Raw genomic sequence first — 18586 nt, forward strand, 5'->3', positions numbered from 1 at the left:
TTCATTTGTCATTTTAATCGTCAATGCGTCATTAAAACACAAAACATCATACCTCCTGTGACTGAGATGGGATGACAATGGCCTCGTCCAACTCACTCTCTCCTTCAACCTCCTGTGACTGAGATGTGCCATCTGTCTTCAGATCAGCTTCCTGCATCTCAATCTCTCCTTCAGCCTCTAGTGACAGAGTTGGGATATCTGTCTCTAGAACAGCCTCTTCCAACTTGGTCTGTCTCTCAACCTCTCTGTGATCTTTATCAGATCTAGATACAGAAAAAGGAATCTCTCTAAGGTCACTATAAAATCACCAGAACATCATGTCAGGTGTACAGTTCAGTTTACCAGTCAAATTGCCGTGATCAGAGGCTCTATCCTTTCTAGTGATTATATTTCTATGGTCACATCATAATGCATCATATCTATGCTTGTGTCCGAAATAGCACCCTATTTCCAATATAATGCACTTCTTTTGGCCGGAGCCCTATAGAGTGCCACAGGAATGAGTCATAATCCCCATAAAACATAGTAGTCAAACAGGGAAATGGTTCCAATCGTTTTTACACCATACACTTTTCCCATAGTGGATTTTAGAAACACTTAAAATAAGGGCTGTGTTTCAGGTAGGCTTACCCTGGTGTGACATTTTGATAACTGTAAATCTCTCTAGGACAAGGTGACTTTTATCAATATATTTGCCTGTATTTACCCCCCAAAAATGAAATGCTAATTATCTGCTAATGTGGCTATCATAAAGAACTACAAATGCCACGATGATCATGCTGATCGAGGCAAAGGTAAGAATCTCTTGATTAACTATCTAATGTTAGCTAAATGTAGTAATTAATAAATTGGCTACATTTCTTTAAATGGCCAATTCTGTGAACTGTTTAGTGCAAGTTTTAAATTGACACAAAACCTGTTAGCAAAGGTGTCAGCTAGAAATGACGTTTAGGAGCTTGCAGGGATTTGTAGTTTTGCATGTCTACTTTGATGCTAATTACAAATTTCGAATCTGAGAGTAAATAGAGCCAAATGTATTGCTAAAAGTCACCTTGTCCGTGACAGATTTACATGGTTCTAAAAATGGCACACCAGGGTAAGCCTACATGAAACACAGCCCTTATTTTATGTGTTTCTGAAATCGCCTATGGGAAAAATGAATGGTGGAAAAACGATTGGAACCATTTCCCTCCCTGTTTGACCGCAAGGTTTTATGGGTATTATGACACCTAAAAAGACGGGTTGGTTGTTTAGCAACAAAACTGGCATGTAACTGGGTAAAATAGACAAAGTAAATAGACAGGGTTCGCTTAGAACGTTGACAACATGTAAACTATATTTAGTCTCTAAATGTTACCGGCAAACAAATACATTTGCATAATGAGCACTTGCTAGCTGAGGTTTAGAGTCATAACAAGATACACGCATTCCGGCCATTGATGAGCGAGCGCATGTTTTTCATGACCAGCCAACCAGTGTATGGATCTTAGTTAAAAGTAGTGCACTAGCCTACATAGGGAATAGGGTGCCATTTAGGACGTAAATGTGAAGGTGGTGTCATAGCCTTTGACCCTAGACCCCCATTTGACCCACAACAGATTCTACTGTACCTTTAGCCAACTCTCATGACTCCCCGGCCATAGAATTTGTAGTTTGATATTACAGAATGAATAGCACATCATTTCATTTATTTAACAATATTTAATCCACAGTAATTAATATAAATGGGTATTTCAAAATAATTATAAACTGGGTGGATTGAGACCTGAATGCTGATTGGCTGAAAGCCGTGGTATATCAGACTGTATACCATGGGTATGACAAAACATGTATTTTTTACTGCTCTAATTATGTTGGTAACCAGTTTATAATAGCAATAAGGCACCTCGGGGATTCGTGATATATGGCCAATATACGTCGCCAGACCCACTGACTCCAGGTCATCTACAAGTCCATGCTAGGTAAAGCTCCCCCTTATCTCATGAGGTTCACTGGTCACGATGGCAACACCCACCCATAGCACGCGCTCCAGCAGGTGTATCTCACTGATCATCCCTAAAGCCAACACCTCATTTTGCCGCCTTTCGTTCCAGTTCTCTGCTGCCTGTGACTGGAACGAATTGCAAACATCGCTGAAGTTGGAGACTTTTATCTCCCTCACCAACTTCAAACATCTGCTATCTGAGCAGCTAACCCATCGCTGCAGCTGTACATAGTCTATCGGTAAATAGCCCACCCAATTTTACCTACCTCATCCCCATACTGTTTATATTTATTTACTTTTCTGCTCTTTTGCACACCAATATCTCTCTACCTGTACATGACCATCTGATCATTTATTTATCACTTCAGTGTTAATCTGCAAAATTGTAATTATTCGCCTACCTCCTCATGCCTTTTGCACACAATGTATATAGACTTTTTTTCCTACTGTGTTATTGACTTGTTAATTGTTTACTCCATGTGTAACTCTGTGTTGTCTGTTCACACTGCTATGCTTTATCTTGGCCAGGTCGCAGTTGCAAATGAGAACTTGTTCTCAACTAGCCTACCTGGTTAAATAAAGGTGAAATAAATAAAATAAATATACCATGGCTAAGGGCTGTGTCCTAGCACTTCGGGTTGTAAGAACAGCCCTTAGCCGTGGTATATTGACCATATACCACAACCGCTTGGGCCTTATTGCTTAAATAACATGCCTACCTTGAACTCTTTCTTCTCACGTCCTTGCAAAATCAGCACATTTCCTTGCCAAAATGAACGCTCCTCCAGGACTAGCGAGAATCAGACTGAACTGCTCCCGCGGTTTCTCATCAGTTTCAACGTTTATCAGTGATGACGTAACAATGCTGTACAGATTTGACGCACTTCCAATCTCGTGCTGATGCAACGCCCTGAGCGGTTGAAAGCTCACGCATGGAAATCCTGCGAGTTGTACACAAATGTAGGCTACTATTGCCCTTAAAAATGTCATGTTGTGGACGCAATGCAAAATAAAATAAAATACATAACCCACACCGATAACCCAGAGTTCATCATTAAATAACATTTATTACTCATAAAATATACAGCAAACTTCAGATACTGAAAGAATTCATGGGAGTTTCGAATTCAGTCACCATTTCATATGTACATGCTAGTTTCATCCGTTTAAAAGAATGATAATGACACGAAAAACCTGTGAACCTGTGACTCTCTTGTTGCTGATTTGGTGAACATAGCAAATGTATTGCACATATTTCCAGTTAAAATGATTTTCAAAAAGAGACAAAAACGGGGATATGAACATTCAATCACATACAAGGATTGAGTGGTTTCATTTTTTGAAGAAGTTAAAGCAAGCAACACCTGTTAAAAAACATTGATTATAAGACCAAAGACAAATAATATCGATATTTATTTTCCAACAGAAGAAAATCTAAATGCTGCTGTCCTACCATTGGTTTACAATGTTTCTCCTCTCCAAGGGAGACATGTTTTCCACCTCACATGCCTCTGGATAGTATCAGTGCTTTTCACAAACGTTGTAGTACTTAGTGTGCATCATTGTTGTCGCTCATACAGGTGCCCCTACTCTCCTAACCTCCCCTCAGTAACTAACAAAGGCACAAAATGACAAATATCACAAGAAAGAAAACATGAATTAATTATTAACTTTCTAAAATACTTTCTAGAGGCCAAAGGACAGGTAGGTTTAATAATGTAATAGGTCCCTTCAAATAGTCGTGTTGCTCACATACCAGCATCCTAAATGGCACTGCTTTTGACCAGAACCCTATGGACCCTGTTCAACAGTAGTGTACTATTCAGTATAGGGTTCCATTTGGGATGCATTAAATCTTTACAATTACTCATCAGAGCAAATGGTACAATTTTTTTATTCCCACAGAGCTTAAGACATGAATGATTTTATAAAAATATTTGTTCATACAAAATGTATGATTTCCCCTCCTCCCACATGGATTACAGACAAGAGGCTAGGTGCGTTCTGACTGTCTTAGTGTGCGGATAAACATGACAATCACTCTCATGAAACTTAAATGAAACATCACTCCTTATGTCTTTTCTCAGCACAAACACTCAGCCCAATTTCTATACTCAAAACAGGTTTTGAAAATGCCGAAACGCAGGTTTCTACCGTTTAGGACCTTTGTGGGTAAAGGTAAAGATGGGGTATAGCAGCAGCAGTTCCTCTGAAGTCCAGTATCTGCTGGAAGGGAACCTGGTGGTACGAGAGGATGAGTGTGGGCCTGTTGTGCTTCCCCCTATCCCTCCCTCTTCTCTCTCACTGTCTGAGGGACTCTTAAGGTTCCTGTGCGGATGGCTTGGTTCCTGCCCTCCCGAAGCTGGCTGTGGTGATTTAAGCAACGCTGTGTTTATGTGTGTATTTGTTTGTGACCTCTGGCCCACTTCGCTGTCCCTCTGTCCAGTACGTACCGTTGTAGCAGGCCCAGTGTAGTGGCGTGTAGCCCTGGTTGTCTGTGATGACGGGGAGGGTCCACACTGACTGGGCGGTGTGTAGGAGCCACCCCAGCACCCCGATGTGTCCGGACAACGCCACCAGGTGGACATGGCTCCGCACCTTACCTTCCCGAACCAGGAAGCTGGCGCTGTGCTGCACTCCTCGTGACCCGTCACCGCCTAGGAGGAAGGGAAGGGAGGGGAGGCAAGAATGGATTTGAATAATTTATAATCAATTAAATAATAAGGAATCATAATAGGTATATTTGGGCATAATTCATATTCCATGCTAGATCCCACACCAAAGCCATCCCTAGTAGTTCAATGGCCCCATCCCTAGATCAGAACAAGCCTCCCCCTCTCTTTCTGTGTGTGAGCGCGTACAGCCAACTCTCCTCGCAACCCTTCTGTGTAGAGCTGTTCTGTGCCATTTGTCTTTGGCTTCTACGCTGGCTCCCTTGTTGAAACAGTGAGTACACACAGTCTGTGTGTCCGCTCAGCACCGACAGCGTCAGAGGGGTTCTGATACACAAGACAACAGGTCATATTACAAACTGGTAATAACCAGGCTGAGTCCCAAATGGCAACCTATTCCCTATATGGTACACTACTCTTGACCTGAGCCCATAGGACTTTGGTTTAAAGTACTGTACCAAGTAGGGTATAGGTTGCCATTTGGGATGCAACCCCAGTTTCAAAATCTCTTTATTTCAGGAATTGTATCCAAAACCCAAGTGACTATTCCCGTCTTGAATGTCCGCTGCACTCTGGAGGTCAGCATTTCCAATCAGCAAACGCAAACACTCCGAATGACCGTTGGTTGCTAGAGGAAGATAAACAGAGAGGATATAAGAATGTGAGATGATTGACCTTCAGTAGCTAGAGGTGGAAAAACTGAGAAGATATAAGAATGTGAGATGATTGACCATTGGTAGCTAGAGGAGGATAAACAGAGAGGATTTAAGAATGTCAGATGATTGACTATTGGTAGCTAGAGGAGGATAAACAGAGAGGATATGAGCAGATTGCTGGATGACTATAACCTTCACATGAACAGACAGATTTCAAGAACAGTGGTGTTGGTAGATGACATCCTCATGATGTTAACACAGCAGATAATAATGAATTTTGGGGCTGAGGCCATCGAAGCCTGTCACCTGCTAGCTGTGTACCTGGCTCTGGATAGAAGTCTCCCCTGTGCACTGATCTAGGATCAGCTTACCCTCCCTAGATCCTCAATCATTAGTGGAGAACATGACAAAAAAGGACCTTAGATCAGTGTCTAGTGGGCATTTTCACACGATACCATGTAACATCCCTAGAGTGGACATTGTCATCCTAGCAACATGACCAAACAAATGGCCATCTTGGTCAGGAAAACGTTTTAATTACAGAAGCTCTATGTGATATCCTTATGTCTACCTGCAGCGTGGATGGGGGTCCTCTTCAGAGTGAAGTCTTTAACCAGGATGGAGGCTTCCTGGTTGATGAGGACGTCAACACACTCCACATATCTTTTTAAGGCAGCCAGGTCCAGAGGGGTGCGCCCCTGGCTGTCCCTCACGTCTAGATCCAGCAGAGACTGAACCAGGACCTCCATAGCATGGTGGTGACTGTGGTACGCCTGAATAGATATTCACTCTTAATATAATCAATGTCCTAGAGTAGACCCGTGGTACGCCTGAACAGAAATACAGTGCTAGACCTCTAAAGTAGACCAGAGTCTTTCAATCGGGAGCCCATTTTTGCTCCCGCCCAGCATCAACATCGGAGGTTCCTGCCAAGCGTGGGATTGAGAAACAAACACTCTACTTCTCTTCTGAGGTTGATTAACTCAAATGGCAAAATAAGGAAATCATCCTCATCATCACTGTGTAGAATATGCATGTATTTTACACTAATCAGGAATAGATCGGAATATGGTGTGTGAGTCTGTCTGGACAGTCAACTTCCTGTGGAAAATCTACACCATGCTTGCATCCCAGATAGCACCCTATTCCCTATGTAGTGAACTACTTTTGATCAGGGCCTATAAGGATCTGGTCAAACGTAGTGTACTAAATAGGGAATAGGGTGCCATTTGTCATATGGAGACCACTACAGGAGCAGGTAGGCTTTACTCACAGCGAGGTGTAGAGGGCTGATGGGAGCTCTGACATCAGAGTCGTTCAGGATGTCTGTCCCTGAGGTTTCAATTAGTTGAGGAAAGACAAGAACGGCCAGTTCAGACTTGGAAAAAGAACATCAAGAGTGACGATGCGTCCACGACAAACATGCAGCCACACCTTAAAACCTACTGTTGGGTTCTGAGAATATGAAATATACTAATTCATGTCACTGAGGGAGAGAGCTTAATGTATAACGTTTACATTATGTCAGGATATGTTATTGTTAGCCATCAGGCATCCTATGGGTGGGATCCTCTGGGATGAGAAGAGACACAGTCTGGTACCAATCACCATGTCAGCCTTGAGTTGGGGAGGAGTGAGCACTTTGGGGTAGCGGTCAGGTCAGATGAAGTGAGGAAGAACAGATATCACCAAGGTTCTGTCTAGCAACAGAGATGCATTGGCTGTTTAGAGGTGTAGGAGCAGACTCAGCATAGGAGAGAGGATTAAATATCAGTGCTTGTGTGAATATGTTTTTTGTCTAATGCAGCTGTCTTGACCCTCTGGGAAGAATAAACTTGGTTCAAGCATTCATAGTGTCCGTCGAGTTTTTACTCTGAGAATTAGAACCTAACAGTTGGCACTGCGAGCAGGGTTCACCGCGATTTGCAGTCGAACTAGAGATTAAGAAACAGTGAAACGGAAACAAGGTAAGCAAAGTTCCTACACCCGTTATCACTAATTCTGACATCTTGGGGAGATGAGAGTCGTAGGCTGAACCAATTATAGGGTACGAACCTAGAAAGCCTGAGCTTATTCAGTAGTCCCATTGTATTACGACCGGTCGTAGCTTTGTGGTATATGGTAAGTCCCGGAAGGTAAACCCAAACCTGTAGAGGGTAACTCCTAGGGGGTAAATCCCGAGTAGGTTGGTTCCTGCTTGTACTATAAGAATAGGGTGAGTCCCGGAAGGTAAGCCCGAGCAGGCAGGTACCTGCAAAGGGTAAGTCCTAGGGGGTAAGACCCGGGTGGGGTTGGTTACCTGCTATACCTGTAACGAGAGGGTGAAAGTCTCAGCCGCAGTGGCCATGCGGCAGTAGAGTGGGTGTGGATGGATAAAGTGACATGCTTGTGTACTAGGATAAAATGTTGCCATTCAGGGTTAGAAGAACAGCAAAAAGATACTCAAACGCTGTTGGATTTGGGTGTATTAGCAGTAGCAATAAAGAGAGGTTGGTTTTATGCCGTTGGGGTGGGGAACCATGACAGATTATGTGGAAATAGGAAGACAAGTGTGAATCATTTTGGTAATGTGTGTTATCAACAACAGTGATATTTGAACAGATTGGAGATGACTATCCATAACAATAAAATCCTTCATACAGTGAGGTTAGGTTACCATGCTTGTCCTGCCCCACAGCTGTAGACACAGCCTTCTCCAGGTCCTCAGACACTAGCTGGAGATCCATTACAGGATGTCTGTCACCTCACTGAGCCCCTATTGCAGGTTAGGGGTCACATCCAATTGAGTGTCCTTCATATGACGAACCTCTTACAGAGCAAATGAGGAAAACATGATATATTAGGATTTATGTTAGTAGCAATAGAATATGGGAATTTTATCTCAACGCTACCTACAGCTAACATATTTATTTATGTATGTGATCTATGTAAATAAATAAATATATCACAGCTGTAAAACTGTGAAGGACTATAGGTGGAGGCCTACCCATTTCCCAGGAGCATTGTAAAACGTGGATTTGGGTACAGTGTTTATTTCCCCCTAATATCTTTGAAGATTACACCTAAAATAATTAGGCCTACTTCTTTCTACTGCTGATCTGAGACCATTAGGGTTAATCATTACAGATATAAATGCAATATTTGGAGTAGAAAAGATTGCCTGCCCACCAACTTGATAAGAATCAACATATGTTCTACATGGTCTATTTCTATCTGAACGTAACAACTCAATCAAGCTTGTTAATTGATCGTTAAGCCATGTTTGTCATATATAAGCCTCATACAGGCCATGGGAAGACATTACCTGTTGATAACACAGACTATTTTCGTCATCATGGGAGGTGTGAGAGAATTGCTGCTCGTTGTGATGACTGTGGGGGTTGTCAAAGGTTGGTTCACTAATGTTTAAGGGATTTGTTTGGTAAATATGCTTAACTTTATAAGTTGGGTATTAATATTTGACTGTCTGTATCTTCCGCGTTGGTCATCTTTTATTCTTCACTGCTATTAATATATGTAGCTATTTTGTGTGAACTCAACTTCTGTCAACACTTTCTCCTCAGTTTCTTGTTACCCTGTTGGAAAGTCCCAGAAGCAAGATCAAGTCTCTCTGCAGAGGAGACTTGGAGGTAAGTGTTTCTTTCCGCAACCCTTCTAGCTATGTTCTTTGTCACTGTCTATGGTGCTGCTGTGTTTGACACTCATTCAACAGCATAGAGTAACTCAGTCTAAATAATGTTGTCAAACCTTAACCTACATTTTTCAGAGCTGTCATCAAATGACGTCTCCATTGTGCATGCCCTGGCCTTGCTCCGATCCATAGGGTCTGACGCTAAACAAGCCAGAGAAGGTACGGCCTGAAACATATACTTTGAAAACTGTAGGGTTCATGTTGCTCAAAATTCGATTAGCAATTTGGCCTAGACCGTGTAGAACAGATGTGTTGCTGTAGAATACCCAACTGTTCCTTTTGTTTTTTCTCAAGAGTATTTAGAGACCAATGAAGTAGAATCCCAAGCTTCTCCAAACCATGGTAGCTCTCCGGCAAATGATGCCCTGTCCTCTGAGGAGAAGCTGAGGCGCGTGTCCTCGGACGACGCCGCCACCTCTGACGCTGCGACCGGCCCGTCTGGCGACGACGCCACCTCTGAAGCTGCGACCGGCCCGTCTGGCGACGACGCCACCTCTGAAGCTGCGACCGGCCCGTCTGGCGACGACGCCACCTCTGAAGCTGCGACCGGCCCGTCTGGCGACGACGCCACCTCTGAAGCTGCGACCGGCCCGTCTGGCGACGACGCCACCTCTGAAGCTGCGACCGGCCCGTCTGGCGACGACGCCACCTCTGAAGCTGCGACCGGCCCGTCTGGCGACGCCGCCACCTCTGAAGCTGCGACCGGCCCGTCTGGCGACGCCGCCACCTCTGAAGCTGCGACCGGCCCGTCTGGCGACGCCGCCACCTCTGAAGCTGCGACCGGCCCGTCTGGCGACGCCGCCACCTCTGAAGCTGCGACCGGCCCGTCTGGCGACGCCGCCACCTCTGAAGCTGCGACCGGCCCGTCTGGCGACGACGCCACCTCTGGAGCTGCGACCGGCCCGTCTGGCGACGCCGCCACCTCTGGAGCTGCGACCGGCCCGTCTGGCGACGCCGCCACCTCTGGAGCTGCGACCGGCCCGTCTGGCGACGCCGCCACCTCTGGAGCTGCGACCGGCCCGTCTGGCGACGCCGCCACCTCTGGAGCTGCGACCGGCCCGTCTGGCGACGCCGCCACCTCTGGAGCTGCGACCGGCCCGTCTGGCGACGCCGCCACCTCTGGAGCTGCGACCGGCCCGTCTGGCGACGCCGCCACCTCTGGAGCTGCGACCGGCCCGTCTGGCGACGCCGCCACCTCTGGAGCTGCGACCGGCCCGTCTGGCGACGCCGCCACCTCTGGAGCTGCGACCGGCCCGTCTGGCGACGCCGCCACCTCTGGAGCTGCGACCGGCCCGTCTGGCGACGCCGCCACCTCTGGAGCTGCGACCGGCCCGTCTGGCGACGCCGCCACCTCTGGAGCTGCGACCGGCCCGTCTGGCGACGCCGCCACCTCTGGAGCTGCGACCGGCCCGTCTGGCGACGCCGCCACCTCTGGAGCTGCGACCGGCCCGTCTGGCGACGCCGCCACCTCTGGAGCTGCGACCGGCCCGTCTGGCGACGCCGCCACCTCTGGAGCTGCGACCGGCCCGTCTGGCGACGCCGCCACCTCTGGAGCTGCGACCGGCCCGTCTGGCGACGCCGCCACCTCTGGAGCTGCGACCGGCCCGTCTGGCGACGCCGCCACCTCTGGAGCTGCGACCGGCCCGTCTGGCGACGCCGCCACCTCTGGAGCTGCGACCGGCCCGTCTGGCGACGCCGCCACCTCTGGAGCTGCGACCGGCCCGTCTGGCGACGCCGCCACCTCTGGAGCTGCGACCGGCCCGTCTGGCGACGCCGCCACCTCTGGAGCTGCGACCGGCCCGTCTGGCGACGCCGCCACCTCTGGAGCTGCGACCGGCCCGTCTGGCGACGCCGCCACCTCTGGAGCTGCGACCGGCCCGTCTGGCGACGCCGCCACCTCTGGAGCTGCGACCGGCCCGTCTGGCGACGCCGCCACCTCTGGAGCTGCGACCGGCCCGTCTGGCGACGCCGCCACCTCTGGAGCTGCGACCGGCCCGTCTGGCGACGCCGCCACCTCTGGAGCTGCGACCGGCCCGTCTGGCGACGCCGCCACCTCTGGAGCTGCGACCGGCCCGTCTGGCGACGCCGCCACCTCTGGAGCTGCGACCGGCCCGTCTGGCGACGCCGCCACCTCTGGAGCTGCGACCGGCCCGTCTGGCGACGCCGCCACCTCTGGAGCTGCGACCGGCCCGTCCGGCGACGACGCCACCTCTGGAGCTGCGACCGGCCCGTCCGGCGACGACGCCACCTCTGGAGCTGCGACCGGCCCGTCCGGCGACGACGCCATGGATATCTGACGTGGGACATGCAAGAGTTCATGGGTACTCTAGTCCAGTGTGTAACTGCATTTGCTTGTTTTGGCTCAATTAAACATTAACTGTAATACTTGTGTCCTCTGTATTGTTTTGGTGGTTCCTACTTGGAGTTGAGGTGTATGACCTGACTTGAGTAACTGGGGTGATGGCAACATTTATTTTGCATTATATCCATGCGCCAGCAATATTACTCAGACCCCTGTGTTTTAAATTACCAATTGACTTAAGCTACATGTGCTCAGTGTTGGTCCATTTATGCTAGTAGCATCACATGATACCTCAACAGCATTTTGACGCCATTTCCGGTCACAACTTGCAGACTTGTTTACGTGTTGCGGTGTTTTGTTGCCTACTTTGCTACCTGACAACTTTACGGTTTTTACTTTTTAATTACCGTTTATATTTTTGGTTTTCCCTCAATTTTTTCACTCGTGTCAGGGTTGCGTCAATTCGAATCTGGTATCAGGATAAATATCACAATGAGGCTTTTATTAGCTAAGCAATAAGTGGTAAATGCAATTTTCGTATATATGGGCTCTGTCCCACCTCGCAGGGCAAAACAGAACTGACTTGTTCCTGACAAAGATATTTAATATACTCTGACAGTTCCTGCTTCCGAGCCGGCCTGTCAGAGTAGACTGGGCGTGGTTTAGACTCACCCAGCCTATCGTTAATTGTTGGCGCAGAGGCTGGTCCCAGCCCCTTAAGCGCTTCAGCGGTCAGTCGTTGTAGCTGTGTAGAATATGCAGTTATCAGGCACCTGGCTCCTGTTATCTAACAAAAGACTGTTCTGAATGTGCCCCCCCCCAACTCATTGCACAGTTCTGTATTTTTCCATCATGAGAAAGGCCCATGGCCCTGAAACTGAACAATGGTTCAAGTCAGCTATGTTGCATAACACATACATACATCCACACAAGCCAACAGCAGATAATATTAAATCACATATGGTAACGGGCTATAGTGCATAACACAGAATCCTCATACTCCGGACGCTTTATCTGGACATGGTTCGTCAGGACCTCCAACAGCCGAAGCTAAGTAGTAACATTAACATGATGCCTTCTAATTGCAGTCGCTGTACTCATACAGGAGAACGATCGCCTTACGGTGAGGATAGCTGTGCTACAAGCCCAGCTTCAGACGCAATCGTTAGGCAAGGGTAATTTCAGTGTAGGAAAGGATGAAACAGCGTCTGTGCCACCAGTAAGTACAGATAGTAACGTTAGTATAAATCCCCTCGCACGGTCCCCGCAGCCGGACAACTTTCTCACGGTTTCTGGAGAGAAATGCTGTAGGAATGCTCAACCGGTGTCGCTCATTCAGCCGACAAACTTCAACCGGTTTTCCCCATTAAGCAGCGAGTCGGAGTCAAAGGCCGAGCCTTCTCTTGTCTCTACTCCTCCCGTTACGGGGTCAGAGACGCCGAAGCTTCCCACCATTAGCTCTGACAAATTGAAAACTCTAGTCATTGGCGACTCCATTACCCGCAGTATTAGACTTAAAACGAATAATCAGCCGACATGTCTCTGGACCTACTCACTGTCACAGTCATACTCTGGACCTAGTTTTGTCCCATGGAATAAATGTTGTGGATCTTAATGTTTTCCCTCATAATCCTGGACTATCGGACCACCATTTTATTACGTTTGCAATTGCAACAAATAATCTGCTCAGACCCCAACCAAGGAACATCAAAAGTCGTGCTATAAATTCACAGACAACACAAAGATTCCTTGATGTCCTTCCAGACTCCCTCTGTCTACCCAAGGACGCCAGAGGACAAAAATCAGTTAACCACCTAACTGAGGAACTCAATTTAACCTTGCGCAATACCCTAGATGCAGTTGCACCCCTAAAAACTAAAAACATTTCTCATAAGAAACTAGCTCCCTGGTATACAGAAAATACCCGAGCTCTGAAGCAAGCTTCCAGAAAATTGGAACGGAAATGGCGCCACACCAAACTGGAAGTCTTCCGACTAGCTTGGAAAGACAGTACCGTGCAGTATCGAAGAGCCCTTGCTGCTGCTCGATCATCCTATTTTTCCAACTTAATTGAGGAAAATAAGAACAATCCGAAATTCGTTTTTGATACTGTCGCAAAGCTAACTAAAAAGCAGCATTCCCCAAGAGAGGATGGCTTTCACCTCAGCAGTAATAAATTCATGAACTTCTTTGAGGAAAAGATGATTATTACAAAGTAAATTACGGACTCCTCTTTAAATCTGCGTATTCCTTCAAAGCTCAGTTGTCCTGAGTCTGCACAACTCTGCCAGGACCTAGGATCAAGAGAGACACTCAAGTGTTTTAGTACTATATCCCTTGACACAATGATGAAAATAATCATGGCCTCTAAACCTTCAAGCTCCATACTGGACCCTATTCCAACTAAACTACTGAAAGAGCTGTTTCCTGTGCTTGGCCCTCCTATGTTGAACATAATAAACGGCTCTCTATCCACCGGATGTGTACCAAACTCACTAAAAGTGGCAGTAATAAAGCCTCTCTTGAAAAAGCCAAACCTTGACCCAGAAAATATAAAAAACTATCGGCCTATATCGAATCTTCCATTCCTCTCAAAATTTTTAGAAAAGGCTGTTGCGCAGCCTCTGCCTTCCTCGTCAGAGGAGGAGATAGAAGAAAACTGTTACAGTCTCTGTGAATGGTTTGTCCTCTGACAAATCAACTGTAAATTTCGATGTTCCTCAAGGTTCCGTTTTAGGACCACTATTGATTTTCACTATATATTTTACCTCTTGGGGATGTCATTCGAAAACATAATGTTAACTTTCACTGCTATGCGGATGACACACAGCTGAACATTTCAATGAAACATGGTGAAGCCCCAAAATTGCCCTCGCTAGAAGCATGTGTTTCAGACATAAGGAAGTGGATGGCTGCAAACGTTCTACTTTTAAACTCGGACAAAACAGAGATGCTTGTTCTAGGTCCCAAGAAACAAAGAGATCTTCTGTTGAATCTGACAATTAATCTTAATGGCTGTACAGTCGTCTCAAATAAAACTGTGAAGGCCCTCGGCGTTACTCTGGACCCTGATCTCTCTTTTGAAGAACATATCAAGACTGTTTCAAGGACAGCTTTTTTCCATCTACGTAACATTGCAAAAATCAAACTTTCTGTCCAAAAATGATGCAGAAAAATGTATCCATGCTTTTGTCACTTCTAGGTTAGACTACTGCAATGCTCTTACTTTCCGGCTACCCGGATAAAGCACTAAATAAACTTCAGTTAGTGCTAAATACGGCTGCTAGAATCCTGACTAGAACCCCAAAAATATATCATATTACTCCAGTGCTAGCCTCCCTACACTGGCTTCCTGTCAAGGCAAGGGCTGATTTCAAGGTTTTACTGCTAACCTACAAAGCATTACATGGGCTTGCTCGTACCTATCTCTCTGATTTGGTCCTGCCGTACATACCTACACGTACGCTACGGTCACAAGACGCAGGCCTCCTAATTGCTTCTTCCACATCTTTTGGTCCCTGTCTGTTTTGCTCTCAGTGAAGTGCTACTATCCCCTTGGACTACAGGTTATTGCCGTCATAAGGTGTGCGTCTGTCTGTTGGCCGGACACTTTCTACCGTTTAGGACCTTTGTGGGTAAAGGTAAAGATGGGGTATAGCAGCAGAAGTTCCTCTGAAGTCCAGTATCTGCTGGAAGGGAACCTGGTGGTACGAGAGGATGAGTGTGGGCCTGTTGTGCTTCCCCCTATCCCTCCCTCTTCTCTCTCACTGTCTGAAAAACGTAAAACGTGGATTTGGGTACAGTGTTTATTTCCCCCTAATATCTTTGAAGATTACACCTAAAATAATTAGGAATACTTCTTTCTACTGCTGATCTGAGACCATTAGGGTTAATCATTACAGATATAAATGCAATATATGGAGTAGAAAAGATTGCCTGCCCACCAACTTGATAAGAATCAACATATGTTCTACATGGTCTATTTCTATCTGAACGTAACAACTCAATCAAGCTTGTTAATTGATCGTTAAGCCATGTTTGTCAGGTAAACTAAGGTCATTAGTGGCCTATATAAGCCTCATACAGGCCATGGGAAGACATTACCTGTTGATAACACAGACTATTTTCATGATCATGGGAGGTGTGAGAGAATTGCTGCTCGTTGTGATGACTGTGGGGGTTGTCAAAGGTTGGTTCACTAATGTTTAAGGGATTTGTTTGGTAAATATGCTTAACTTTATAAGTTGGGTATTAATATTTGACTGTCTGTATCTTCCGCGTTGGTCATCTTTTATTCTTCACTGCTATTAATATATGTAGCTATTTTGTGTGAACTCAACTTCTGTCAACACTTTCTCCTCAGTTTCTTGTTACCCTGTTGGAAAGTCCCAGAAGCAAGATCAAGTCTCTCTGCAGAGGAGACTTGGAGGTAAGTGTTTCTTTCCGCAACCCTTCTAGCTATGTTCTTTGTCACTGTCTATGGTGCTGCTGTGTTTGACACTCATTCAACAGCATAGAGTAACTCAGTCTAAATAATGTTGTCAAACCTTAACCTACATTTTTCAGAGCTGTCATCAAATGACGTCTCCATTGTGCATGCCCTGGCCTTGCTCCGATCCATAGGGTCTGACGCTAAACAAGCCAGAGAAGGTACGGCCTGAAACATATACTTTGAAAACTGTAGGGTTCATGTTGCTCAAAATTCGATTAGCAATTTGGCCTAGACCGTGTAGAACAGATGTGTTGCTGTAGAATACCCAACTGTTCCTTTTGTTTTTTCTCAAGAGTATTTAGAGACCAATGAAGTAGAATCCCAAGCTTCTCCAAACCATGGTAGCTCTCCGGCAAATGATGCCCTGTCCTCTGAGGAGAAGCTGAGGCGCATGTCCTCGGACGACGCCGCCACCTCTGAAGCTGCGACCGGCCCGTCTGGCGACGCCGCCACCTCTGAAGCTGCGACCGGCCCGTCTGGCGACGCCGCCACCTCTGAAGCTGCGACCGGCCCGTCTGGCGACGCCGCCACCTCTGAAGCTGCGACCGGCCCGTCTGGCGACGCCGCCACCTCTGAAGCTGCGACCGGCCCGTCTGGCGACGACGCCACCTCTGAAGCTGCGACCGGCCCGTCTGGCGACGACGCCACCTCTGAAGCTGCGACCGGCCCGTCTGGCGACGCCGCCACCTCTGAAGCTGCGACCGGCCCGTCTGGCGACGCCGCCACCTCTGAAGCTGCGACCGGCCCGTCTGGCGACGCCGCCACCTCTGAAGCTGCGACCGGCCCGTCTGGCGACGCCGCCACCTCTGAAGCTGCGAGCGGCCCGTCTGGCGACGCCGCCACCTCTGAAGCTGCGAGCGGCCCGTCTGGCGACGCCGCCACCTCTGAAGCTGCGACCGGCCCGTCTGGCGACGCCGCCACCTCTGAAGCTGCGACCGGCCCGTCTGGCGACGCCGCCACCTCTGAAGCTGCGACCGGCCCGTCTGGCGACGCCGCCACCTCTGAAGCTGCGACCGGCCCGTCTGGCGACGCCGCCACCTCTGAAGCTGCGACCGGCCCGTCTGGCGACGCCGCCACCTCTGAAGCTGCGACCGGCCCGTCTGGCGACGCCGCCACCTCTGAAGCTGCGACCGGCCCGTCTGGCGACGCCGCCACCTCTGAAGCTGCGACCGGCCCGTCTGGCGACGCCGCCACCTCTGAAGCTGCGACCGGCCCGTCTGGCGACGCCGCCACCTCTGAAGCTGCGACCGGCCCGTCTGGCGACGCCGCCACCTCTGAAGCTGCGACCGGCCCGTCTGGCGACGCCGCCACCTCTGAAGCTGCGACCGGCCCGTCTGGCGACGCCGCCACCTCTGAAGCTGCGACCGGCCCGTCTGGCGACGCCGCCACCTCTGAAGCTGCGACCGGCCCGTCTGGCGACGCCGCCACCTCTGAAGCTGCGACCGGCCCGTCTGGCGACGCCGCCACCTCTGAAGCTGCGACCGGCCCGTCTGGCGACGCCGCCACCTCTGAAGCTGCGACCGGCCCGTCTGGCGACGCCGCCACCTCTGAAGCTGCGACCGGCCCGTCTGGCGACGCCGCCACCTCTGAAGCTGCGACCGGCCCGTCTGGCGACGCCGCCACCTCTGAAGCTGCGACCGGCCCGTCTGGCGACGCCGCCACCTCTGAAGCTGCGACCGGCCCGTCTGGCGACGCCGCCACCTCTGAAGCTGCGACCGGCCCGTCTGGCGACGCCGCCACCTCTGAAGCTGCGACCGGCCCGTCTGGCGACGCCGCCACCTCTGAAGCTGCGACCGGCCCGTCTGGCGACGCCGCCACCTCTGAAGCTGCGACCGGCCCGTCTGGCGACGCCGCCACCTCTGAAGCTGCGACCGGCCCGTCTGGCGACGCCGCCACCTCTGAAGCTGCGACCGGCCCGTCTGGCGACGCCGCCACCTCTGAAGCTGCGACCGGCCCGTCTGGCGACGCCGCCACCTCTGAAGCTGCGACCGGCCCGTCTGGCGACGCCGCCACCTCTGAAGCTGCGACCGGCCCGTCTGGCGACGCCGCCACCTCTGAAGCTGCGACCGGCCCGTCTGGCGACGCCGCCACCTCTGAAGCTGCGACCGGCCCGTCTGGCGACGCCGCCACCTCTGAAGCTGCGACCGGCCCGTCTGGCGACGCCGCCACCTCTGAAGCTGCGACCGGCCCGTCTGGCGACGCCGCCACCTCTGAAGCTGCGACCGGCCCGTCTGGCGACGCCGCCACCTCTGAAGCTGCGACCGGCCCGTCTGGCGACGCCGCCACCTCTGAAGCTGCGACCGGCCCGTCTGGCGACGCCGCCACCTCTGAAGCTGCGACCGGCCCGTCTGGCGACGCCGCCACCTCTGAAGCTGCGACCGGCCCGTCTGGCGACGCCGCCACCTCTGAAGCTGCGACCGGCCCGTCTGGCGACGCCGCCACCTCTGAAGCTGCGACCGGCCCGTCTGGCGACGCCGCCACCTCTGAAGCTGCGACCGGCCCGTCTGGCGACGCCGCCACCTCTGAAGCTGCGACCGGCCCGTCTGGCGACGACGCCACCTCTGAAGCTGCGACCGGCCCGTCCGGCGACGACGCCATGGATATCTGACGTGGGACATGCAAGAGTTCATGGGTACTCTAGTCCAGTGTGTAACTGCATTTGCTTGTTTTGGCTCAATTAAACATTAACTGTAATACTTGTGTCCTCTGTATTGTTTTGGTGGTTCCTACTTGGAGTTGAGGTGTATGACCTGACTTGAGTAACTGGGGTGATGGCAACATTTATTTTG

General features: G+C 49.7%; 1 protein-coding gene across 2 annotated transcripts; it reads right to left on the reverse strand.

Moving 5' to 3' along the window:
• Nucleotides 1–3031: 3031 nt before the first annotated feature.
• On the reverse strand, nt 3032–8188 carry LOC118937629 (serine/threonine-protein phosphatase 6 regulatory ankyrin repeat subunit A-like). Of its 2 annotated transcripts, none has more exons than XR_005034884.1 (3): nt 7969–8188; nt 6586–6644; nt 3032–6238 (listed from the first exon to the last, which is right to left on the reverse strand). XR_005034884.1 is itself a non-coding variant. In XM_036936987.1 (3 exons), exons 1-3 carry the CDS (start codon nt 8036–8038, stop codon nt 5861–5863), a joined length of 354 nt encoding a protein of 117 aa, XP_036792882.1. In that variant the 5' UTR covers nt 8039–8188; the 3' UTR covers nt 3032–5860. The 2 variants fall into 2 exon arrangements, 1 of the variants encoding a protein (XP_036792882.1); XM_036936987.1 differs by having other exon boundaries at nt 3032–6085.
• Nucleotides 8189–18586: the final 10398 nt, after the last annotated feature.

The sequence above is a fragment of the Oncorhynchus mykiss genome, chromosome 2, assembly GCF_013265735.2.
Source record: "Oncorhynchus mykiss isolate Arlee chromosome 2, USDA_OmykA_1.1, whole genome shotgun sequence".
Taxonomy (NCBI): Eukaryota; Metazoa; Chordata; class Actinopteri; order Salmoniformes; family Salmonidae; genus Oncorhynchus; species Oncorhynchus mykiss.

Coding starts and splice junctions, on each gene's coding strand:
- LOC118937629 (XM_036936987.1), bottom strand. CDS start 8,038: ATGGATCTCCAGCTAGTGTCTGAGGACCTGGAGAAGGCTGTGTCTACA. Junction 6,645..7,968: donor TGTGGGGCAGGACAAGCATG/GTAACCTAACCT, acceptor TTGAAACCTCAG/GGACAGACATCCTGAACGAC. Junction 6,086..6,585: donor TCAGCCCTCTACACCTCGCT/GTGAGTAAAGCC, acceptor ATATCTATTCAG/GCGTACCACAGTCACCACCA.